At 38.5% G+C, this 26,924-nt stretch overlaps 1 protein-coding gene and 1 non-coding gene across 5 annotated transcripts in view; both read right to left on the bottom strand.

Annotated features, from left to right (window-relative positions):
- TMEM131 (transmembrane protein 131) overlaps positions 1-26,924 on the bottom strand; it is a 243,309-nt gene that overhangs the window by 145,383 nt on the left and 71,002 nt on the right. For 2 of the 4 annotated variants that reach the window (XM_034953708.3, XM_034953707.3), the window contains exons 2-4: positions 26,450-26,511; positions 9,677-9,727; positions 6,718-6,758 (exon numbers count right to left, since the gene is read on the bottom strand). In XM_034953708.3, coding sequence (XP_034809599.1) covers positions 6,718-6,758; positions 9,677-9,727; positions 26,450-26,511 — 154 coding nt within the window. The remainder of the gene's footprint in view (positions 1-6,717; positions 6,759-9,676; positions 9,728-26,449; positions 26,512-26,924) is intronic. The other 2 variants (XM_034953709.4, XM_055107628.1) reach the window with 1 other exon arrangement.
- On the bottom strand, positions 11,116-11,175 carry LOC112438967 (U7 small nuclear RNA). The gene has a single exon (XR_003027278.1). It is a non-coding gene; the product is annotated as a U7 small nuclear RNA (small nuclear RNA).

The raw sequence follows: 26,924 nt of genomic DNA, 5'->3' as shown, positions 1-26,924 counted from the left end.
ATTGGAAATGTTCCTAACACAAAGAAATGATAAATGTTCAAGGTGATGCATATCCTAAACACCCTGATTTGATCATTACACAGTCTACGCATGTATCAAACTATCACATGTACCCCATCAATATGTATTATGCAATAATAAAAAAAAATTTTTTAAGTAGAGTAAAAATCCTAAATGGGATACAGAGAGAAACAAATAAACTAAGCTTCATTTAAAATGTACAACACAGATGGGTGTGGGGGTGGGAGAAGGATGAAGAGAAAGATGAAGAACATTATAACCCATGTAAATTTAGAATACAGTATTTTGACAATATACACTCAGACTAAAGAAAAAACATGAACTCTAAACAGACACCGTACTCTTTTTTTATGGCTGTATCAGTTAACAATTTTGAAACTAATTTATCTGTATTCTAGGATTGAACAAATCAATACACTTACTGTAGACAGATAACTGGAGCCAGATTTCTCATTGTTGGAGAATGGACAGAAACAGAATAGACAGAACACTGGTTTTGTATCAAAATTGGAGGCATCAGTAACTCATGGTTTTTAATATACACAGATACAAGAATAGGAATATGTTTGTGTATACTGTACATATTTATACACATAAACATAAACATTTTCTTCCTTTTACTAAGAGTCTAGAGATAATGACACCTCACTAATGATGACACCACTTGTGATGGTTAATACTGACTGTTAACTTGATTAGATTGAAGGATATGATACAAAGTATTAATCCTGGGTGTGTCTGTGTGGGTGTTGCCAGAAAGAGATTAACATCTGAGTCAGTGGGCTGGGGAAAGCAGATCCACCCTTAATCTGGTGGGCACAATCTAATCAGCTTCCAGCAAATATAAAGCAGGCAGGAAAACATGAAAAGAGAGATGGGCCTAGCCTCCAAGCCTACATCTTTCTCCTGTGCTGGATGGTTCTCGCCCTTGAACGCTGGACTCCCAAGTTCTTCAGTTTGGGACTCAGACTGGCTCTCCTTGCTCCTCAGCTTGCAGACAGCCTATTGTGGGACCTTGTGATCATGTAAATTAATACTTAATAAACTCCCCTTTATATATTTATCCTAACAGTTCTGTCCCTCTAAGAGAATCCTAATACATTACAGTAGCAATGAGTACACATGGCACATAAAGATTAATTTTTCAATATTATCTTCCACTAAAATGAAGCAGGAGTCTTTCAAGAAATAGGTTGTTCCAGGGCTGTGGCAAGAAAATTACAAAACAAGCCTGGAACATCCTAACATACCAGAAAGTAAGAAGTGCTCAATGATTGCTGGGGACACGTAAATGACACAGAATAGACCTAACTAAGCACGTGCGATTTTTTTATGACAGCGCAAATGATGGTGAAATACCTGGATAAAAATGAACTGTGACCTCAATCTTAACTTCAATCAGAATGTCAACTAAGAAACATAGATTAAGTGTGATAGAATTTTTAGAAAACCCAGCCAGCGCAATAACTGTTCCAGGCAAGAATCATCAGTAGATTCTAAAACTAGTCAGAGTTTCATGTAAAACACAGTACTTGCATAGTCTCAAAGTACTTCTCTGCAAGACACTTATGAATTATAAGAGAAAAATGGAACAAAGAGACGCCAAGTGCTTCCTGATAGGATGCATTGGGAGAGACACAAACTTCAGTAATATTCCACCAAAAATGCAAATTCTGAATCAAATAATGAGTAAATATCAGAAAACTCTAGCTGGGTTTGTTTGTTTGTTTGTTTGTTTATTTTGAGAGGGAGTCTTGCCCAGGCTGGAGTGCAATGGCGCAATCTCGGCTCACTGCAACCTCCGCCTCCTGGGTTCAAGCAATTCTCCTGTCACAGCCTCCTGAGTAGCTGGGATTACAGGCGCATTTTGTATTTTAGTAGAGATGGGGTTTCACCGTGTTGCCCAAGCTGGTCTCGAACTCCTGAACTCAGGCAATCCACCACCTCAGCTTCTCAAAGTGCTAGGATTACAGGCTGTGAGCCACCGTGCCCAGGCCCATCTGGGTTATTCTACAAAATAAACAGCATCTACTCTTCAAAAATGTCAAAGTTCTAAGAGAGTAAGAAAGACAAATCAATAGTTCTACATTAGAGACTAAAGAGAAGTGAAAATTAAATATGAGGGTCTGAACCCTGGACCCCAAATTTTTTAAAATAAAAGACGTTAATGGGACAATTTACAAAATTCCAATGAGGCCTCTAGATTAAACAGCAGTATGAGACAGTCTTAATTTCCTGAATTTGATGAGTATATGATGATCTCTAAAACAATGTTCATGTTTATAAGAAACATACACTGAAATATTTAGGGGTAAAATAGCATCATGTCTACAAATGATTTTCAAATGCTTCAGAAAAATTATAAATACATGTACATGTATGTATAAAAAGGTAGCTATGGGGGGGGAAGGAAAAGGAGAGAGTTAAAAAAGCGAGATTAGGAGTGATAAAGCAAATATGAAAAAACATTAACAAATGAGGAATTTGGGTCAACAAGATATAAGAATTATTTGTACTATTTTTCCATCTTTTCTCTAAAATTATTTCAAAACAAAAGGTAAAATATTAAATACAAAATTAAAATAAAGTTCTTGTAGACAAAATATGCTTGGGTCTTGCTTTTTAAATATAATCTAACAATTGGTGTTGAAATTATTCATTTACTACGGTTTCTGATATGTTTGGGTTTAAGTCTGCCATATTGCCATTTGTTTTCTATTTTTCCCATCTGCTTTTTATTCCTCTTGTTCTGTTTATGCCTTCTTTTAGATCAACTGAGTATTCATTTAGTATTTCATTCTATCTTCGTGACTAGTTTATTGGCTATAGTTCTTTTTTTTTTTTTTTGATTTTAATGTTTCGTGTGGGGCTTATTTCATATTACCACAGTTTAACTTCAAATAATATTGTACTACTTTACATAACATCTAAGAACCTTACAACTCAATTCTTCCATGCAACCCTCCTGTCCTTTGTGCTGTTATCACATATGCAATGTATACATGTTATAAACAATCATTTTTGTTTTTAAAATGTTAGAAATTAACATTTTGTTAACCAGAAAACATTTTTTATATGTTTCCACATATTTTTGCCTTTTTGGTGGTCTTTGTTCTTCGTAGGATCCGTGTTTTCACCTCAAATGGTTAACTACCTTTAGCCTGTAACATTTCTTAAAAGTGCCAGTCTACTGCAAATTTTCTCAGTTTTGTCTGAAAATGTCTTCATCTTTTTTGAAGGATATTCCTGCTGGAAGCAGTGTTTTAGATTAGCGATTTTTTCTTTTGGTACTTTAAAAATGTCATTTCATTGGTTTTGGGGTGGCATTTGTCCTTGGTGAACAACCAGCAGTCATTCCTATCTTTTGAACTACTATATTTAGTTTTCTTCCCTGGCTGTTTCTCTATTTATGACTGATTTTCGACAACTTGAATATTATCTGGCTTGGTGTGACTTTCTGTGTTACTCTTGCTTCAGGTTTATTAAAGTTCTTTGACAGCTCCTCCCTCTCCCAATTCCTAGGAACTCACTTAGACATGTGTTAGACTGCTTGCTACTACTGTAACAGAGGTCACCAAGGGTTTATTTGTTTTTTAGTCATTTTTCTCCCTGTGCTTCAGTTTAAATTACTGCTGTCACTGTCTTCAAACTCACTAAGCTTTTCTTTTGCAATGTCTAGGTTGTTCTTAATCCTATCCAGTGAAATACTCATTTCAGAAACAACATTTTTCAACTCTAGAGGCTTCATTTGTTTCTTTTTTATACTGTCCATTTTCCCTCATTATGTTCATGTCTTCCTTTAAATTGCTGAACACATAAAATTGATGTATTAAATTCTCTGTAGAGGAACAGGCATCACCTGGATGCCACCCGCCCTCCTCAAGATAAGCCTCTGTAGCACAAAGCCTGTAGAAAATGAGATCTGCCAATATCCTCTGGCTGTTAAACACACCCAAATACCTCTGGAGGATATTGGAGACACCACTTCTGATGAGGTTATAAAGCATATGTGTTGATGAAATGACAAAATGCAATCTACTCTAAAAGAAAGCAGTGCTTTTGAAGAGGGTCTTATAAACGGATGCTGTAAGTCTCTCGGGGTTTAGTTGTAGGGGGTATCAAGACACGTAAGGTATATGTTAGTGGTCCATATGGTTATCAGTCTTTCATCAGCATCAAAACAGTCTGCCAGGCCCAAGTCTGCAAGCCCTTGATCCTAGACTTCTGAGCCTCTAGAACTGTGAGAAATAAATGTCTGTTGTTTAAGCCACTCAGTCTATGGTATTTTGTTATAGCATCCTGGACTCACTAAGACATGTTTTAGTGCTTAACCCAGTCCCATACCCAATCTGCATACTAATTTGAATTAAATATTTACCCAATTCATGATCCTGGTCACACACACACAAAATGTAAAATGTGACAGTTGTAAATTGTGTCTACAAACCTAATATTCCTGTCATCAGTGGGTACGGAGCTCTTTCTCCCCACCCTTATCTTGAATCTAGGCCAATCTAAGTGACTTGCTGACTAATAGCATATGGCAGCAGAAGTAATATTATGACTTCCAAGGGCAGATTAAGGTGATACAGCTTTCACTAGTTTCCTCTGGGACATTCACTCTTGGAGTCCAGCCATCATACTAGGAGGAAGCCCAAACTAGCCCATGTGAAGGCCACACAAAGAGGCCTACATATAGGCATTCTAGTTGAGGGCTCAGCTGAGGTCCCAGCTAGAAACTAGCATCAACATGTAATGAACATGCCTCCAGCTCCCAGCCATCAAGTCATTTCCAGCTCTGAAATCTCCCCAGCTGAGTCCCCAGATCATGGAGAAGAGACAAGCTATCTTTGCTGTCCCCTGCCTGAATTTCTGACAAGAGTTTGAGAGCATCATAAAATGGTTATTTTATGCCACTAACTTTGAGATAGAAGTAGATAATAGATAAGTAGAGCATGAGATGAGAATATAATTATGTACTGATGTCAATTCTTCATTATACTAGGAAAATACTTAAAGCCCAAATTTTGATCACGAATGAACATCCTCATCTTCGTAAATGTAATGCAGTCTAATTCCACAGCTAATTTCCTAATTGCTGGAATAAAGAATCAAGGAAGAATCACAAGATAACACATATGTTTTTCTCACCATTATTTTGGCTCTAGATGTGGTTAGAGAGTTCTAGGGTTCTTAGATGGTCCAACCAAGGAGGAATCAGGCTAAACACGCAGTGGTTTGGAGACAACCCATGCCAGTGTTAAATATTTGGGCAAGATTCACAGACAGGGCAGGTCCCAACAGGGCATATAATATTAGAGAGAATGACAGAACAATGGGGGAAAAGGGCCATGTTACTGCAGAGATGAAAGAGTAAAAAGAGAAAAAATAGTGAATACTAAATAATTTTCATTATTTATGAGGTAAGAAGTTTTAATTGTCCTCCTAATAGTCTGAATATTTTATATTTCTCTCTCAAAGCAAAATTCTTTGTTGATGCAGTCTGCATTTCGCTAGTCTGGAGACATTCATAGATGTACTTTAAACATGAAGGCCTAGGAGGAACAAATGCTTCCCTGTTCCTGCTACATCAGAATGGAAACTGCAGTAATGACAGCAAGGGTGGGGACACCTTCTGTTGCCATAGCCACTTTGGTAGCTAAGTGTCTGATTTCAGTGGATAGTAATAATTTTTAAGGATAAATTTGCCTTGCTGTCATTTAAGGAATAAATATACTGACAGAGTAAAACATACTTCTAAAAACACACACTGTAAAATAACTGGGTTCTTAAATCCATGATGTGGGCTCCTTACCTGAAAGCCCTATTGACACCACTGCCAGCCGTTCAATTGTTACTAAAGGGCGCTCACTAGAACAGGTACTGGTGCCTGACTAGTTGTTTCTGGCAAACAGGAAGAGCAACTATGCCATTACGCTGAATCTTCTAAGCTAACTTCCTTTACATCTATGGTCCTCCGGGGAGCAATCATTAAGAGCTGGGAGTGAACACAAAATAGCTGCTGGAGGGACTGTTTTATCCAACTCAAAGAAAGCTCTCTCTCACCTTTAGGCACCAGAACAGACTTTCACCGCATATAGAAAGAGAATCAGCACAGTATGTCTCTTTACAGATGTGAGAAGGTACCAAAAGACCAAATAATTTGGTCGTGAGGAGGCAGGAAAAGTGTCTCCAAATTCACATCCATGTACCTATTTTCCTTAACACCTGAGGTAAAACCATCCCCCTGTTATCATAGGGAAGCTGTATTTAAAAGCGGTCTCTCCAAGTCACAAGACTGGGTTTCGCAGGTCTGAGATCCTTCTCTGGGGGCCTGCGGGCAGACCCCTGGTAACTGGGGGCAGCAGTGGTCAGTACATCAAAAGCAGGGATAGCCACAAGAGAAGCCTCTAAGGAGTTACACAGCTGATCCTCTCACAAAGCAAGGGGAGTTTCAGCTCTGAGTAACAGCCCTTCGTACACGACAGGGGAGGCATGCTACACAATTGCATGATGTGCACATTCAAACTTAAACCTGGTTTCCCACACACAACACTTAGAAATAATCATATAATGTGATTTACAATTTGCTATTCCTTCTTCACCAAAATGAGCAAGGGGAAAGAGGAGGGAGAACCACAGGAATCCCCCAGAAGGAACCGAAAGTATGTTAATTATCTTACTAAATATACTTACCTTTTCTGCTGATATGAACTGAGTCCAAGTGTTGTCTCGGTCTGTAAAAGGAATAAAATAATGATTAAAAAACTGAAGCCAAATATTTATATTACAGACATATGGAATATCCAAAATATTCTATTTTAGTTTCAACATTCATTTTATACCCACTTGGATTTTAAGGTTAAACCTGGTCTCCAAATCACATACAATGACTAGATCAAATTGTAAACACACATGAAGTAACAGAAAGTAATGCGATGGATTTTTAAAAGTGTGCCAAACCGACACATCCTGAGAACAGCCCCTTTGACAATCACTTTGTGAGGCTGCTGTGCCTCGGACTGTTCCCTGCTCACTAACTGCTTGCCAGGTGCTGGTGGTAATGATTCCCACTGTCATGGAACTCAAGGTACAGTGGGTGGTGTGTGTGAGGGAGACAGTCATTAAAAATACATATTTATATACTGAAATAGGATTATCAAAATATTGAAAAGGTGCTGTGAACAGGAATAAATAGTTGCCATACTTAAATACATCATGAAGGAAGGCCTGTCTGAAGAGACAATATTTACATAAAAACCTGAAGGATTAAAAAAAGCAGTGTGGCAGTGGGATGGATGGTGGTAGAGAAAACAGCACATATGAAGGCCCTCATAGAGAGGTTGGTATGTTCAAGAAACAGATGGCAGGTCTCTCTGCTGGAGCTGGGAGAGAAGGAGAAAATGAGACTGGAGGGCTAAGCAGAGGCCAGATAATGCTCTGCCTTGTAAGGAAGTCATGGGAAGAAGTTTGGTCTACTTTAGGTTTTAAAGATAAGGAAGATGAGAAAAAGTAGGAAGTTGGAGGCAACAGCTGTAGTTCAGGTGATGAAGAAATGGAAGTTCTTATTGATGTACGAGAAAATGCCAATGCTATAAGGAATACCATCGGTGAACTTATCCCAAAAGGTTATCTGCTACATCAAAATGAGAAAAAACAGCATTATTTTTTCCCAATAATATATATTATTTTGAAATAGTATTTTGGAGACTGTTTATGCAGAAAATGTGGCAGATGTAGAAAACTATCCTAATTTTTTCAAGATGCGTACTAGGTAAAGTGTAAGGGTGTCCTTAATTTTCTTTGAGATGTCTTGGCAAAATAATTTGTGTGTGTGGGGAGGTGCATGGATAAAGCAAACACAGCAAAATGGTAATAACCGTTGAGTCTGGGTGGTAAATGAGTTGGTATTGGTTGAGCTCTTCTATTTTCTGTAAAGAAAAATTTCTTTAACTTTTTATTATGAAAACTACATCTATTCCCCATGCAATGGGAGAAAATATTTATAAATCAAATATCTGATGAGATTAATATCTAGAATATTATCAAGAACTCCTGCAACTCAATAACAGAAAAACAACCAAACTAAAAGGTGGGCAAAGGACTCAAACATTTCTCCAAAGAAAATACACAAATGGCCAGTAGGCACTTAAAAAGATGCTCAACATCACTAACCATTAGGGAAATGCAAATCAAAACCACAATGATACCACTTCATACCTGTTTGGATGACTACTATTTAAAATTTTAAAAAGAAAATAAGGATCTTTGGCAAGGATGTGGTGAAACTGGAACCTTTGTGCACTGTTAGTGTGAATATTAAAATGGTGTAGCCACTATGGAAAACAGTACTGTGGTTCCCAAAAAAATTAAACATAGAATTACCATACGACCCGCAATCCCACTTCTGTGTATATACCCTAAAGAACTGAAAACAGGGGCTCAAAAAGATACTGCATGAACCCACATTCACAGCAGTATTATTCACAACCATTAAGGGGTAGAAGCAACCCAAATGCCCATTGACAGGTGAACAGATAAACAAAATGTGATTTATACATACAAGGGAATACGATCCAGTCTTAAAGAGGAAGAAAATTCTGACACATGCCACAACAATGTAAAAGCGTTCCTATTTCTCCACATCCTCTCCAGCATCTGTCGTTTCCTGACTTTTTAATGATTGCCATTCTAACTGGTGTGAGATGGTATCTCATTGTGGTTTTGATTTGCATTTCTCTAATGACCAGTGATGATGAGTTTTTTTTTCTTATGTTTGTTGGCTGCATAAATGTCATTATTTCTGAGGCCTTTGTTCTGTTCCATTGGTCTACATACCTGTTTTGGTACCAGTACCATGTTGTTTTGGTTACTATAGCCTTGTAGTATAGTTTGAAGCCAATTTCTTACAAAGTTAAACATACACCTACCATATGACCAAATCACTCCACTCCTAGATATATGCCCAAGAGAAACAAAAGCATTTGTCCGTACAATGAATGGCTTGTACATAAATGTTCGTAGCAGCTTTGTTACAGCTCAGTAATGGAACAGCCCAAATTTCCACCAGCCCAAACTTCCACGTATCCAGGTGAACAGACACATGAGTTGTGTTATATCCGTACAATGGAATACGACTCAGCAATAAAAAGAATAAGCTATTGATATACAAAACAACACAGATTAATCTCAAAATAATTATGCCGAGTGGAACAACCCAGACCCTCAAAAAAGTACATTCTGTATGACTCCATTTATATAAAGTGTTTTAAAATGTAAACTTCCTGACAGTGACAGAAAGCAGACTGGTGGTTGCCTAAAGATAAGGAGCGTAAAGGGATTACCAAGGGGCACAAGTAGACTTTTAAGGGTGATACGTATGTCCATTATCTTGATTGTAGTAATAATTTCACAGGTACATAAATATGCCAAACTTTTTTAATTACATAATTTAAACACATGCAGTTTACTGTATGTCATTTATACATCAATAATGGTTATGACAGAATTCTAGAGCATGAGAAGCTATGGTCTCACATGAAGTCTACAGAAAAGGAACTCAGGACGTGTATCACTCATGTGCACTTTCTTGAGGAGAAAAAAATTATCATGAAGACAGAATCTGACCACTGAAATTACTCATACGAAGACTCACAAATGAGGAAGCTGTCTTGTGAAAGATAAGCAGATACTCAATGCAAAGGATCTGTGGAAATAAAGTTAGAAAAGCAGAAAATAAATATTGTTTTTGAAGTATATGCCACAAAACAGAAAAATAATCATTTAACTGTAACAAACAAGAATAAAAATCTCAGAACATGCCAACACATCCTTAAGTGTTATGAGAATAAGGAAGATCACAATAGACACTATTTTGTTTCTGAAGCAATTTGAGAAATAAAGGCATAAACATATCTTAAAAGTATATCTGAAAATTGAGCCCCATTATCAAGAGATTAAAAACAAAACAAAAGCCAATATGAATGCATAAAAAGCAGATGGAAAAGATTAAACACATCTACAGTGAGACTAAATAAGATAAACTCAACTGTTTATATAAAGACAAAAGGATTGCATCAAACAACTGGAACCTAACTATAACAATTTAATACAAAATGCAGAAATGTCAAAGGTCAGAGAATGGGCAAAAATAAACACTGAATAAGGATAAAAACAGGCAAATAAGGATTACAACATTAATAACTTTACAATGTAAAGATACATAAAAACTGTTATAATTCAACAGTGAAAAGGAAAAAAGGAAATGGGAAAACCAATGTTGTGACTGAAATGTAAGCAAAGGGCAAGAAGACAATTCACTAAAGAAAAATAAATGGCCAATAACCATATGAAAAAGATGATCAACCTCATTAGACAGTAAAGCAAATCTCTAGAGGACAGGGAAATTCCATAGTTTGCCATTTGACTGGCAGGGACCTTTGAACCTCATGAATTCACATCCAGAGATAAGGGTCTATTAAGAGTACTCAGAGCCCTAGAAAATGCCCATGCCATGCATTTTTTTAATCTTCTATCAAATTATAAGACACTCCTACAATGTTCCAAAGGCAATTTCACTGAATCACAGAAACTTTAGTGATTCTTAACTCACTGCAAATTCTCTTCACCACATCTCTTTAGAACAAACAAGAAATAACAGGGGTGTTCTTTCACCTCAGGTGTTAAGGAAAATATGTATATGCATGTGAGTTTGGAGACACCTTTCCTACCTCCCCATCCCCAAATTCTTTGGTCTTTCGGTACCTTCCCACCCATGCTTCTGCCATACTTAAGGACTTCAGCTTCAACCTCGCTCCTCACTAGGCTGCAGATTCCAAATAATCTGAGCACAGCTTCTCTCAGAATGCACTCCCAACTCCAAAAGGGGATATGCCGGAGGAAAATGGACTCTTCTTCCAATCAAATAGACCAGCCTCGGCAAAAATATATGTGATATGCTTTAAAATATTATTAAATTCTTTTATAAAACGAACACATCTGATAATTTTATCCCTGTAACTCAGTGGTTCTCAACTGAGGGCAATTTTGTTTCCCTGGGGGCACTTGGCAACGTCCAGAAGCATTTCTCTGTGTGCGGGTTTTTATTAACACCAAAAAACATGCTGGACAAATTCTAAAAGAGTTAAAAAACTAAGAGGCATTTTTGTTTGTCGCAAATCAGGGTGCCACTAACATTAAGTGTGTAGAGTCCGGCCTGCTGCTAAACACCCAGTAATGCACAGGACACTCTTTCTTCTACCCTACAACCAATTATCTGGTCCAAAACGTACACAGGCCAAGACTGAACATTGTACTACAACCTCAATTTTATAGAGATATCAATAATTTAGATGTTCATTTGTAATAACATCTCCTTGCCTTTTAATTCAAAGTGCGTTACTGTCTTAACTGTGTTTGTATTTCCAGTGGTCCTTGCAGTTCTTAACACACTGGAGATAAATACAGAATTCATTTTACGGATAAAGAAACTAAGCCTCTAAATGTTTTAAATTAGCAAATGGTAAGAGTTAGAATTCAAATCCTTCGATCTGGTCTAGTACTGCATTCATATAACATATTCTTGACAGAACTGCATATGCCTAAAACCAACTTTTAGCTTACATGAGCTGAAGTTGGCTATATTATTGCTAACAAATTTTAAGATGGCCATACTTTTATACTGCATTATTGTTAAACAGAAGATTTAATCTTGTTAGAAAAATAAAATGAAATTCACTTCAGAATGAGGTATGTGGCAGCTGTGTACACGGCATGGATGCTTAGAAATAAGACAAGGTCTGCACACCCTAGAATTTAAGCTTCTTGATGGTACAGGCAGCACATGCACACAAACCCGTGGTACCAGGAAGCCACACCAGGCGCCATTTGAGTATTACTTACATACTGGGCAGCTTTCCCTAGGGATATACCTGGGAGCCAGTTTCCTTGCAGGCGATGAGACTATGCTTCTCTGTCACCTTTAGAGACAAAATTACATACTTCCTCCAGGACTGGGTTGGGGGAAGGTAGAGGATGAGGTCTGCTTTTGATTATGAAGATCTCAACATGTAATCCTACTTCTTATCAACCCAATCTCCCCCACAAAGTTCTCTGCAAATCATCTCATAGTGAAAATGGATGACATCTGTGAGGGAGTTTTAAGAATTTTTAACTCATAAAAGGGGTCTTTCCTGACTTTCTAATTGTTTTGCTTCCTGTGCTTCTCTGTGTGTATGTATTTTTAACATGAATTTTCACTGAGATAACTGTAGATTCACATGCAGTTGCAAGAAATAGTAAAAAGAGCTATATTTTAACTCAGTTTCCCCACTATATCATTCTGCAAACACTATGGCATAACATCACAAGCAGCACAGTGACACTGGTACGATCCACCTGCCTTGTTCAGAAGGTCTCAGTTTTGTATGTCTTCATTTGTGTTTGTTCATGTATTTAGTTCTACACAATTTTCTCTGCTGTGTAGGTTCATGAACACCAGTCAAGACACAGAACAGTGTCAGCACCCTGAGAATCCAGTGTGTCGCTTTTATAATCACACTCATCTTCCTCCTGCCCTTCCCCCCAAGCCCTGGCAACCATTCCTCTATTATTCATGACTAAAATTTTTTCATTTTAAAAAGGTCATATAAATGAAATCATGCACATGTAACCTTTTGGAGTTGGCTTTTTTCACTCAGCCTAATTCTCTGGAGACTTACCCAGGTTGTTGTGTGTGCCAACACTTCATTCCTTTTTATTGCTGAGTTGTATTCCATGGTATGAACGTATCACTGTTTAACAGTACATCTACTGAAATACATCTGGGTTGTTTCCAGTTTGGGGCTATTATAAACAGAGCTGCTATGAACATTTATATACATGTTTTAGTGCAAATATAAATTTTCGTTTCTTTGGGAGAATCCCCAAGAGAGCAATTAGTAGGTCAATTATAGTAACCACATGTTTAGATTTATACAAAACTGCCAAACTGTTTTTTCCAGAGTAGCTGTATCACTCACATACCCACTAGCAATGCATGCGTGATCCAGTTTCTCCACATCCTTGCCAGTATTTGGTGGTGTCACTGTTTTGTGTTTTGGGTTTTAATTTGCATTGCCTGGTGGCTAATAATGTTGAACAGCTTTTCATGTCCTTTTTACCATCTGTATTTCCCCTTCAGGGAAATGTGTGCTCATGTCTTTTCCCTGTTTCCTTTATTTTTATACTATTGAGTTTCGAGAGTTCTTTCTATATTCCAGAAACTAGGTCCATTGTCAGATATGTGACTTGCAAATATTTTCTCCTAGTCTATATTTATCTTTACATCTTCACATGGTCTTTTGCAGAGAAAGGTTTTGTTTGTTTGTTTTTGTGAGACCAGTCTGGCTCTGTTGCCCAGGCTGGAGTGCAGCGGTGTGATCATGGCTCACTGCAGCCTTGATGTCCCAGGCTCAAACGATTCTCTGCTTCTGACTCCTGAGTAGCTGGGACTACAGGTGCACACCACCACACCCGGCCAATTTTTTATTTATTTTATTTACTTACTTTTTATTTTACTAGAGACAAGGTCTCACTATGTTGCCTAAGCTGGTCTTAATTAAACTCCTGGGCTCAATGGATCCTCTTCCCTTGGCCTCCCAAAGTGCTAGAATTACAGGCATGAGGTACTGCGTCTGGCCCAGGGCAAGTTTTAAATTCATCGATCTTTCCTTTATACATTGCACATCTGGTATTAATTCCTTGGTGTCAAGAACTCTTTGCCTAGCCCTGTAAGCTGAAGCTTTACTCCTAGTTTTATTCTCCCTAAAGGTTTTATTATAGTTTTACATTAAGTCCATGATCCATTTTGAGTTAGTTTTTGTTTAAGGTGTGAGATCTTTCTATATTCAGACTTTCCATACCATTTTAGTATTCTGTGGTATCCTTTATTCCTAGTTTTTAAGGCTGTTTCTTATTTTATTTTAATAAAATAAAATTTTGCCTGTTGCCCAGGCTGGAATGCAGTGGCGTGATCTCAACTCACTGCAACCTCTGCCTCACGAGATCAAGCAATTCTCCTGCCTCAGCCTCCCACGTAGCTGGGACTACAGGCATGTGTCAGCACGCCCAGCTAATTTTTTTAAATTTTTAGTAGAGATGGAGTTTCACCATGTTGGTCAGGCTGGTCTCAAACTCCTGACCTCAAATGATCCACCCGCCTCGGCCTCCCAAAGTGCTGGGATTATAGGCGTGGGCCACGGCACCCAGCCTTAAGGCTGTTTCCGAACCCGCTATTTATTCTTCTTTTGTACCACTTATTGTACTACAACAGAGGGCAGGAAATAGTAGTAAAGGGAGAATCAAAATGGGGATGAAGTGGGGAACAGGTATTTCTGAGAAGACTCAAAATTTAAAGTAGAAAATAAAAACCTGTGTTCAAACACCAGCTCTGCCCTCACTAGCCAAATACCCTTGGGGAAAGTCTGTAAAAGCAGCATTCTGCCAACTACAAGGAGCTGCAGAGCTGTTGGCCTCTGATGATGGCTTTCTAGTGTCCCACCCACTTCTCTCTTCAGCCACAGGTAATCAACTTGACATGACATGAAGTGGCTGTTTTGAGTACAAAATTAGTTGTAATACTGTAAAACTGATAATGTAGAGTGAGAAAATCTAGCTTTGTTTGCAGAGAGAAAAATAACTGAAAAAACAAAAAGCACTACCTTGTAGTACATTTACGTAGTGGGATACAAGGGTAATGACCCCTGCTATTGCAGAGCGGTTAAAAACTTAGGCTTCAGAGTCAAATGCTTGGTTTTCAATTCTAGCTTTATCACTTAATAATCATTTATTTGGTTAGGTTAAACTCCCTGCACTTTAATATGCTCACCTATAAAATGATCATAAAATGAATACCATCTCATGTATTTAATAATTTAGAAGAGTACCTGACACTTGTCAACACCCAATAAATATGACTTATATTTATTATTTTTTCACATTTTTCAAATTTTCTACAAGCTTATATTTCTTTTATAATAGAAGTCCTTTAATTTAAAACAAAAGATGAGTACTTCTAGGTCTCCTTACAAGTCAAAATCACAGCTCCTTCTCCATTTCCTTTTCTCCTGGGAGAATATTAAAGCCCATTTCCAAGACAATCTAGAAAAGAAGTTGGTAATCTATTAGCTCATGAGCCAAATCCAGTCTTCTGCCAGCTTTTGCAAATAAAGTTTTATGCCCATTTCTCACATACTGTTACGGCAGCTTTCACACTACGATGACCAAAGTTGAATAGTTGTGATAGAGACCATTCGGGACACAAACCCTGAAGTAGTTAATATCTGGCCCTTTACCGAAAAAGTTTGCCAACATCTGGCTTAGATCAACAGAAATAATGCCACAATATCTTATTTCCAGAATCATTAAGTCCCTACATAAGAAAATCTGTGACCTAAAAATCTAAGGCAATCTGGCATAGCATGTCCTCAAGAAAAATACAGACAATGTACAGTCCCACTAGTGAACTGCAGTACAATTCTGATGCTAACCATCTGCATTAGTCTGTTCTCACACTGCTAATAAAGACATACCCAAGACTGGGTAATTAATTCATAAAGAAAAGAGGTTTAACTGACTCACAGTTCTGCAGGGCTTGGGACGCCTCAGAAAACTAACGATCATGGCGGAAGGGGAAGCAAACATATTCTTCTTCACATGGCAGCAGCAGGAAGTGCTGAGCAAAGGGGGAAAAGCCCCTTATAAAACCACCAGATCTCATGAGAACTCACAATCACAAGAACAGCATGGGAGTAACCGCCGCCATGATTCAATTACCTCCCAGCAGGTTCTAGCAAGCTTCAGTATCCAGAGTTTCATCAGGTAGGTAAGGTATGGCTGATTCAATCACTGACCACCATGTGACCCAACTCACATTTCAGCTTCCCTAGAGGAGGTGGGTTGGCTCAAAGCCCAACCCTCTAATCACATGATTGGTTTTTTTCTCTTTTTTTTTTTTTTTTTTTCTTGAGACAGAATCTTGCTCTGTCACTGAGGCTGGAGTGCAGTGGCACGATCTCGGCTCACTACAACCTCCGCCTCCCGGGTTCAAGCAATTCTGTGTCAGCCTCCCGAGTAGCTGGGACTACAGGTGCATGCCACCATGCCTGGCTAATTTTTGTATTTTTAGTAGAGACGGGTTTTCACCATGTTGGTCACGCTGGTCTCGAACTCCCGACCACAGGCGATCCACCGGCCTCAGCCTCCCAAAGTGTTGGGATTACAGGTGTGATCCACTGCGCCCGGCCAACATGGTTGGTTTTTCTGATGACCAACCCCCATCTTGAGTATTCTCATTAGGTATAAACTCAGATGTGATCCAAGGGACTCATGAATAACAAAGACACTCTTATTATTAAGCAAATTCCAAGATTTAGAGCATCTTCAGGACCAGAGACAAAGACCAGATTACTGCACAACTAGCTATGAAATCTTCTTGCCAAGAAAAACAAATGAATTTAAACCTAATCAAGACTCTAGATTTAGCTAACAGTTTACAGAAAATTCACACCATAAGTGAATGTTAAATGACACCAAGAGGATGAAAATAACCAAACTGAGAATGTAGGAAATCCTACAGACAAATGAGCCAATTTGATTAACAACAACAACAACAACAAAAACAACAACAAAAAGGCGGGTGGGGGAAATAGCATAAAGGAGACTTAGGAGACATAGCAACCAAATGCAATGTGTAGACCTTGTCTCGATCCTGTTTTGGACAAACCAAACGCAAAAAGGCATTTCTGAAGCAGTGGAAGAAAACTGAACACAGACCAACCAAGTCTGATATGATATATCAAGCATTCTGGTTATCTACTGCTGCATAATAAAGCAGTCTAAGGTTTAGCGGCTTAAAACAACAATTTATTCTCACTTAAAGTCTCTTTTGTCTTGCAGTTACATGTGATTTCAGGCAGCATTTATCTGAAAGTTCAAATGTGTTGGTTGTCTAAGATGGCTCATTCACGTGATGGGAAAGTGATGCTGGCTGTCAGCTGGGAGCTCAGCTGGGACTGCTGACCAGAAGACTACATGTGGCCTTTCCATGTGGCTTAAGTTTCTCACATCACGGTGATTCACTTCCCAAAAGAAACGTTCCAAAACTGACAGACCCAGGTAGAAGTTGTCAAGCTTCATAAGATTTAGCCTTAGTGGTACCAAAATGTTCTGCCACAATGCATTAGTCAAAACATTATTATTATTGTTCTACAGAGTATACATTCATTTAGTTATCCACACACTTAAACATTTTTAATGTTCTTTATTCCTTTGCGTTTCTGAGCTTCTAAAATCATTTACCTGTATTATTTCCTTTGGCACAAATTTTCTGGTGACAAATTCTCTCCATTCTTATCTATTTTAAAATGTCTATTTCACTTTCATTTGTAAAGGATATTTTCATTGGGTATAGAATTCTAGTTTGGCAAATTTTTTCAGTATATTTTATTATATATTATTTTTGCCTCTCATTGTTTCAGTCTATAAGTCAGCTGTCAGGCTAATTCTACCTTCTTTGAAGGTCTCTCTTTTTCTCTAGTTGCTTTGAGAATGTATCTCTTTGGCTTTGACTTTTCTTTTTTTGAGATGGAGTTTCACCTTTGTTGCCCACGCCGGAGTGCAATGGCACGATCTTGGCTCACTGCAACCTCCGTCTCCCGGGTTCAAGCAATACTCCTGCCTTAGCCTCCTGAGTAGCTGGGATTACAGGCATGTGCCACCATGCCTGGCTACTTTTGTATTTTTAGTAGAGACAGGGTTTCACCATATCGGTCAGGCTTGTCTCGAACTCCTGACCTCAAGTGATCCACCCGCCTCAGCCTCCCAAAGTACTGGGATTACAGGCATGAACTACTGCGCCCAGCCTGGCTTTGATTTCCAATATTTTTTCTATGAACAGCTCAGATCTCCCTACAAGGAAGAACTTGGCATTCAGTTGTGAAAAACACTGTTGGCTACCAGCCTCCACCTATGTACTCTGGGATCAACTGTGGCATTTGAGGTAAGGCCACGTTCTTCTTGGGCTCCTCCCAGACAATGAATGAGCACAGCAGGTATACTAGGGCCTGGCCAACTCTACCCAGTGCAGGATGCTTCCAATGGGCAATCTTTGCTCCAGAGCTCCCCACTGGGTTGGCCGAGATTCTGCATCACAGTCTGAGACTCTCCTTGCCCAATCCTGCTTTCTTTAGCTTATTTTTCACAGGCAGTAGCCCTCAATCTCTTGCACTCCTAATTCTGTCTCAGGATCTTGTTGAGAACTCAAACTGACATGTGATAAAGGCTATCTTGGGTGGGGGTGGCAAAGGGGGCAGTGAAGAAAAAATCGTATCTAACCGTGAAATACTGAATGTTGTATTTCTGAGATGAGGAAAGTGTCAAAGAGGACTACTAAATAGCACTGTATTAACATCATACTGGCTGTAGCTAGTAAAGTTAAGGTAAGAAAAAGAAAAGGTAGAATGTGTGACAGTTGATTTTGAGTGTCAAACTGAAGAAATGTCATCAAGCTCAGATGATAGTTTATGGAGGTTGTTCAAAAGCATCTACAGCTAAGTTATTAGAATCAATAAGTAATTTAGCAAGTTTTCAGGATACACAGTAAATATATTAAAAGCAACCACATTTCTACATTTTATGTTGAGTCGTATGAATTGCCACTTTTATAGATCAATAAAGGCCGGGTATCAGCAATATGCTTCAACCTAATAATGACAAAAAGCGAACATTTTGAAAAAATGTCATGTACAATAGTATTAAAAAATACCAAAGCCCCAGAAATAAATCTATCGAAAGATGTTCAAGATCTTTATGCAGAATATAAAATTATGAGATAAAGAAGACCTAAATAAGTTGAAAAATATACTGTCTCAGACTGTCAGACTGAATACTGAAAATTCTGAAAGATTTTTAATTCTTGCCAAATTGATCTTCAGATTCTGAGTGACGCTAATAAAAAATCCCGATTGTGTGTGTGTGTGTGTGTGTGTGTGTGTGTGTAAAGCTAATTGAAAAGATACATATGGAAGGCAAAGAACTGAGAATAACCAAGACATTACTGAGAAGAATAACAAAGTGTCAGGATTTGTTCTACCAAATATCAAAACTTTAAAAACTATAGTCATTAAAACGGTGACCCTGGTATTAGGATAGACAAATAAGCCAAAGAAATCCAATACAGTGCCCAGAAACAGGCTCACACATATATGGACACTTGATTTATGAATAAGGTGTCACTGACAAATACTAGGGAAAGAAAACATTGGGAAATAGTCAATAAAGGATGCTGAGACAATCAAATACAAGAAATAAAATCTTGATCTCACATCAATAACAAAAATTTATTCCAGATGGAATTTGAGCTAACTATGAAAGGCAAAACAGTAAAATTCTAGAATACAGGAGAATATCTTCACGACCTTGGGATAGAAAAACATTGAACAAGACACAAAATAAAAAAGTATTAACCATAATGGAAAATACTGACAGACTGAACTTCATTAAAATTAAGAATTTCTGTTCACTAAAAGTCACCATTACATAAGCCAAAAGGGCAATCCATCCAGTGAGAGAAGCTATTTTCAATATATGTAACCAATAAAGAACTCATGTAATGGAACTGATTTTTGTTACTGGTGTGAGGTTACGGCTCCAGGAAAGATCTTGTATTCAGAACTTATAAAGAACCTCTACAAAACAATGGGAAAAAAGACATGCAAACGAACAGCAAAATGGGTAAAAGACTTAACGGATGTCACAAAGGAAGATATCCAAATGGTCAAGTAAACATGAAAAGTTGCTCAGCTTTATGAGAAATCAGGGAAACAAAAATAAAATGGAAATTACAGATCATTAGCCATTCTCCAGAACAGAAGGAGGGAAGGAAGAAAACACTTTACAAAGTTGTTGCAGAGGAATTCCTGATGACAGGTTTGCAAACTAAAACAACCATTTTGGAAAACTATATGCATTATCTATTAAAATGGAAGATACACATACTCTATGACAGTGGTCCCCAACCTTTCTGGCACCAGGGACTGGTTTCATGGAAGACAATTTTTCCATGGATGGGGGGTTAGCGGGGTGGTTTCAGAATAAAACTGTTCCACCTGAAATCATCAGGCACTAGTCAGATTCTCCTAAGGCACGCGCACAACCTAGATCTCTCATGTGCAGTTCACAATAGGGTTTGCACTCCTATGAGAATCTAATGCCACCACTGATCTGACAGGAGGCTGAGCTCAGGAGGTAATGTTCACTTGTTCACCCACCACCTGCTGTGCAGCCCTGTTCCTAACAGGCCACAGACCGGTACTGGTCCATGGCATGGGGGTTGGGGATCCCTACTCTATGACCCAACAACTGCATTCTAATCCCTCAGAAAAAATTCATTTGAACACATATATTATGTTCACCAAGAGACAGCATTATTCTTAACAGCAAAAAACAAGAAGCAACCAAAATACACATAAACAGCAGAAATAATACATAAATTGGGGCATATCCATACAATGCAACACTATTCAGCAATGAAACTGAAGTAACTACAGTTACACTCAACACATAATGCTGTGAATCTTAGAAACATAATGCTGAGAAAAAGGAGCCAGAAAAAAAAAATACAAATTGTATGAACTTCAAAAAATATGTGACCCTGTAGTATTTAGAGATATACACTCAGATGTTAAAATTACAGGGAAAGGCAATTATTATAAAATTCTGGAAAATGGCTAACTTTATGGGTAGTAACTAGGAGAGAGCTTGAGGGGAAACTTTGGAGGGTAATGGCCTGTTTTTAGTTTTTAATCTGGGTGGTGGTTACACAGGTATTTGCCTTGCATTCCCTCCCCAAATTTAAGCATCTATATGTAAATTATATCTCACAATGAACACTTTAAAGAAAAAAAATAAATGAATCAAAATCGTATACTCTTTGCAAGAAGGCTCAATATAGGTTCTCTAATTAAGTGGTTAGAATTCCATTTATAAAACATGGCTTTTGCCAGGCACAGTGGCTCACACCTGTAATCCCAGCATTTTGGGAGGCCAAAGCAGGTGGATCACTTGGGGTCAGGAGTTCGAGACCAACCTGGCCAACATGGTGAAACTCTGTCTCTACTAAAACTACAAAAGTTAGCTGGGTGTTGTGGCACACGCCTGTAATCCTGGTGGCTGAGGCAAGAGAACTGCTGGAACGCAGGAGGCAGAGGCTGCAATGAGCTGAGATTGTTCACTGCACTCCAGCCTGGGTGACAGAGCGAGACTCCATCTCAAAAAAAGTAAATAAATAAAAATAAAATAAAATAGGACTTTAAGTTTTAAAAGACAAAATTCTGCCAGGCATAGTGGCTCAGGTCTATAATCCTAGCATTTTGGGAGGCTGAGATGGGAGGACTGCTTGAGCCCAGGAGTTTGAGACCAGCCTGGGCAACATAGTGAGACCCTACCTCTATAAAAAATGAATAATTAGCCAGATGTGGTGGCATGTGCCTGTAGTCCCTGCTACTTGAGAGGCTGAGGGAGGAGGGTCACTTGAGCCTGGGAGGTTGAGACAACAGTGAGCCATGATTGTGCCACTGGCCTCCAGCATGGGTAACAGAGCAAGACACTGTCTTTTTAAAAAAAAAAAGACAAAATTCTGTTTGTGTTTTCAACTCACAAACATTCTAGAGCTTGCTTTCCAAAATTTTAAAATTCTGTTTATTATTCTGGCAGGATAGTGAAAAAAATACAGAGCTAGCTTTTTTCCTGAGCTTTATCTTCATATAAAAAAGTTAGATTAGGCCGGGCGCAGTGGCCTAATCCCCGCACTTGGGGAGGCTGAGGCGGATGGATCACGAGGTCAGGAGATTGAGACCATCCTGGCTAACACGGTGAAACCCCGTCTCTACTAAAAATACAAAAAATTAGTCGGGCGTGGTAGCGGGTGCCTGTAGTCCCAGCTACTCAAGAGGCTGAGGCAGGAGAATGGCGTGAACCCAGGAGGCAGAGCTTGCAGTGAGCCGAGACTGCACCACCGCGCTCCAGCCTGGGTGACAGAGCGAGACCCCATCTCAAAAAAAAAAAGTTAGATTAGAGGCTGAGCATGGTGACTCACATCTGTAATCCCAGCACTTTGGGAGACCAAGGTGAGAAGATGGCTTGAGGCTAGGAATTCAAGGCCAGCCTGGGCAACATAGACCTCTGTCTCTATAAAAAATACAAAAAATTAGATGGGTATGGTGGCATGTGCCTGTAGTCCCAGCTACTCTGGAGTCTGAGGCAAGAGGTTCACTTGGGCCCGGGAGGTCAAGGTTGCAGTGAGCTGTCATTGCGCCACTGCAAACCAGCCTGGGCAATAGAGTGAGACCCTGTCTCTATGACCTGTGTGGTCAGTCAGCTGTGGAGCTCCGTATGCTGGCCAAGCTCTGATGTGCTCTCTGGACCTCCAAGGTCAGGACGTGGGGGTCCACTGGCCCTGTGGGGACAGGCATGCATTTTTTACCCCAGCTCAGCCACCATCTCCCTGCCTGTGGTACACCTGGCCCCTGTCCCCACCACATCCCACCACCTGTACAATGGGACCCTCGGGTACCATGCCATCAGTTGCTGGTGAGGCCCAGGTGAGTTCGTTCCTGTAATGCCCTTAGGAAAGTACCTGTCACCAGAAATTTTTAAAGCTCTCAAGGTGATTCCAATGCGGAGCTGGGGCTGAGATGCTCCAGGTTTTGAGGACTTTGGCCAAGGGCGTGAACCTCTTAGAGGAGGAATGGCTGGGCAATAATGGGGGCTTTGCCCACCACTTTAGCTCAGGACTCTCAACCCCCCTTTTAAAATGAGGTGCAAAATAAATTTAAGGGACTTGAACTCAGGGAACACTTTTTTGTAGTTGTTGATACAGAATCTCACTCTGCTGCCCAGGCTGGAGTACAGTGGCACAATCACAGCTCACTGCAGTCTCGACCTCCCAGGCTCAAGCGATCCTCCTGCCTTAGACACCAGAGTAGCTGGGACCACAGGTGTGTGCCAACACACCTGGCTAATTTTTTGTATTTTTTTGTAGAGACAAGGTTTCCCTATATTTCCCAGGCTGGTCTTGAACTCCTGGACTCAAGCGATTGACCCGTCTCAGCCTCCCAAGGTGTTGGGATTACAGGCGTGAACCACTGTGTCCACCCCTGCCTCTATTTTTTTTCAAAAGAAAGTTAGATTAGGAAGCAGATTCAGGTTTACTAAATTATGCTTGTAAATGAAAGAATCTTTTGTTATTCCATTTTATAATCTTTCAAAGGAACAGGTTAGAAGAGCCAACCATTCTGATCAGTTAGGATGGGAATGATGGTTTGAGATACCTGACCAGGGCATCCTGTGGTTATAGCCTTAATGTGGATTTCTTCTGTTGAGATGCAGATTCCTCAGAGTCCGTGTCATCTTAGGAATGGTCTGATCTTTATGTATTCTGGATGCTAAATCTTAGTCCAGCCAAACAGGAATGACAATGGCCAAAGCATCAACTATAGAAAACATGATCTATGGGGGTTATAATTTCTATTCATAACAAGTGCAAACCCATGGAATATCTGAGAGCACTGCACATGCATCATGCCGTGGAGAGTTTTGAAATTAGACATGGTGAGTATGGTACTTACTAGATACTGAATTCCTGCTCTAGCAATTGAGTACTACAGAATAAATTATTTAACTTCCATAAACCTAATTTTCCTTATCTAAAAATAAAGAAAACAAGTCTAATCTTTTTGGCAATTTTTAAAATTTACTTTTTACTGATTTCTTATCAGTTGATTTTTGAGGATTAAAAAAATTACTATGAGTTGGCTGGGTGCGGTGGCTCACACCTGTAATCCTAGCACTTTGGGAGGCCGAGGCGGGCGGATCATGAGGTCAGGAGATTGAGACCATCCTGGCTAACATGGTGAAACCCCGTCTGTACTAAAAATACCAAAAAAATTAGCTGGGCATGGTGGCAGGCGCCAGTACTCCCAGCTACTTGGGAGGCCTAGGCAGGAGAATGGTGTGAACCCGGGAGGCAGAGCTTGTGGTGAGCCGAGATCGCGCCACTGCACTCCAGCCTGGGTGACAGTGCGAGACCCTGTCTCAAAAAAAAAAAAAAAAAAAAAAATTACTATGAGCCAAGCCACATGAATGTACATGAATTGCAGATCTAAGAAGGAATGTTCTTGGGCAAAATTCACATTTTAAATAATGTAAAACAAGGTTGTTGCTTTGACACTCTCCCTGCTTTAGCTTAAATTTAAATTAGAGAAAGGATATATATTCTGCCATAGAAATGCTACATGTACATTTTTCTGTTCTAATCATAGCATAAGAAACCAGGAGTTATTTAAAATCGTTAAACCTATTGGTAAATTATAGTCGGAAAAAGATAACATTATGTCAAAATAAAAATTGTTTCTGAGAAACACTCTTCAACATTAAAATGAACAATTTTACATCTATTCAAAAGGGTCTTCTATTCAGCTATTTAGGGGCCATATACTATATTATATAGCATCTCAATATTAGACATTCTGTAGGAGTCTTAGGTTTTTTTGTGGCTTAAGTAACCAATTGATACTACTTGCCCTCAACATTTTTCTAGACCAAAATTACCTTTGCCACAGAATTCTGAGATCTCACCCAAGCTCCTGTCCAAGCATCTGAGCAGATCCAAAGACTATTAGTGAATCACATCCCAGTTCACAAGCTTTTCCATAGCCAACTCCATCTAGATACAAATTAGCAGCCTCCCTCAGCAAAAATACAAATCATGCTCCAGAATTTTTAGAATGGATTATCAACCTGCAACCTAGATGTCCAGTTTCTAACAGACACAAATCCTTCCTCAATCAATACAGAGCAACCACACTTAGGGAATTTTCCAGAAATTCAGTCCTGATTTGCCTGCCATCCAGATCCTATAAACAACCACCTAAAGGGAGATATTTAAAACATTTGTTCCCATAGATTCTCCAAGTTCTCACCTTGAAACAGATTAAAGAACTAGAAAAAAGAGACTTAAGATCATTTTTTAGTAGGAAGGCTTTATAAAATTAGAGCTCATTATGTTCAGTTTTTATTCAGTTTTAAAATATACAAAGCTGACTCTAGGCAAATACTATGCAACCACTCTCTATTACATTTCTCAACACCTCTTACATAAAGATAAGAATGATAAATTTATTAAAAAATTTAGAAGCAAGAGAAGTTTGTCTTCCAAAAGACTTACTAGCTTCATTGCCAGAGAAAAAGATTCTTAAAATCTATCACTTTTTTTCTCGCTCTCTTCATCTGGTTTAATGTATAAAATGTAATCTAAATGTATGCTAAAATGCAAATAAAAATCTTGTTCCATGTCCCTAGTATAATTATTTTCTCTATTGTCTTGATTTAATTTTAATTTTTACTTTCCTGACTTTATTATAAACTACAGGAAATATTTTTCCAAAATTATTTAGGTCACTTAGTTATAAATAAATTAAAAATACTACAGGTAGTATTATGTACTAAAGAGACTAACAATCACATCTAGAAGGAGAACACTGGGATTCTCGTGCCAGTCCCAGTACCACAAAGTCATGGGATCTTGATCACCTTTCCTAACCTAAGCATTGTTTTCCCTTGAATATAAAACTAATTAAAAAAGTATCAGTCATGCTGGCAAACAGCATGTTACTTGAAAAAAACAGTTATCATTACAAAGTTATTAAGGACAAGCACAGAATATGACAAAAGTTTGTAAGAAAGGAGAAAACACCTAGCCATAAGAAATCAGAGGGTTAGTTAAGATGGCATTTACTCTGTCTTTCAGCTCTGAAATTCTCAAACTCATTTTTAGCTGGGAAGCCTGAAATAGGCTTCATGGTGATATGTGAACTAGGTCTGAAAGGAAGGACAAGATATTTATTGGATTATACTTTCAAATTTTATGTATATTTAAATGATGTGACTTAGGATGGCAAGTAGAAGTACAGCATAGGTAAAATCTATAGTACTTATTCTCCCTAGAGAGGTTCTCTTCTAGATAAATATTTTGAGATTCTCCATCTGAATTCACACTCAGAGAACCCCTGCTCCTGATCTGAAGAGAACCCCAGGTCCTGATCTGACCCCTTCCCCTCAGATCCACAGGCACAAACACTTGCCACAGACTGATGATGTACTTATTTACAAGGTTTTAATACCACAATGAGTTTGCATTTTAAAGAAATATTTAATCTAAAAGATAACTCACGTAACTGCAGAGGTTTTTATATTACTAAAGACTCTACTGATCTATCTTCAAAGCTCATAAAATATAAATATGTTTCAGATAAACCAATTACATTTTTAAAAGAAAAATAACCAGATATTATTCAAGGCTTAACAATAACTTCTCTACTCAAAAAAAAATTACCTGTAGTAGCCCTCCATCATCAAAACGCAGTACTTCTATTATGCTCTCTGACTGAACGAATGCTGTGAAGAAAACAAAACATACCATCACTTACAGGAACATAAATTTAATTTTCATAACATCTTTGACCTTAAAGTTAATTAATATAATTTTATATCTAAAAATGGACTGCTTAATGGTGATGGTTGAAAAGAAAAATATGACTAATACTTCAGAATTTTACAAACTAAGAAATACTTTAAAATAAAACAAATAATAAAGTAACTTCAACAACCTACAGGCTATATGCATCAACTTCAAAATATCCATTACTGTTACATTATGAGAAAGCACAAAACAGTCAAATTCAACAAGATGCAACTAATTATTTTCCCTGATAGATTAATTGAAAATATCAAAAGCATACAGAAAAGATCACTACAGTATTATATTTCCCCCAAGAAATGATCAGCTGAAATTCGGTATCATCTGCTTT

This window comes from Pan paniscus, chromosome 12 (genome assembly GCF_029289425.2).
Source record: "Pan paniscus chromosome 12, NHGRI_mPanPan1-v2.0_pri, whole genome shotgun sequence".
NCBI classification, from domain to species: Eukaryota; Metazoa; Chordata; class Mammalia; order Primates; family Hominidae; genus Pan; species Pan paniscus.
Note: the sequence above shows the minus strand (reverse complement) of the source record. Positions and strands in the feature narration are given on the sequence as shown.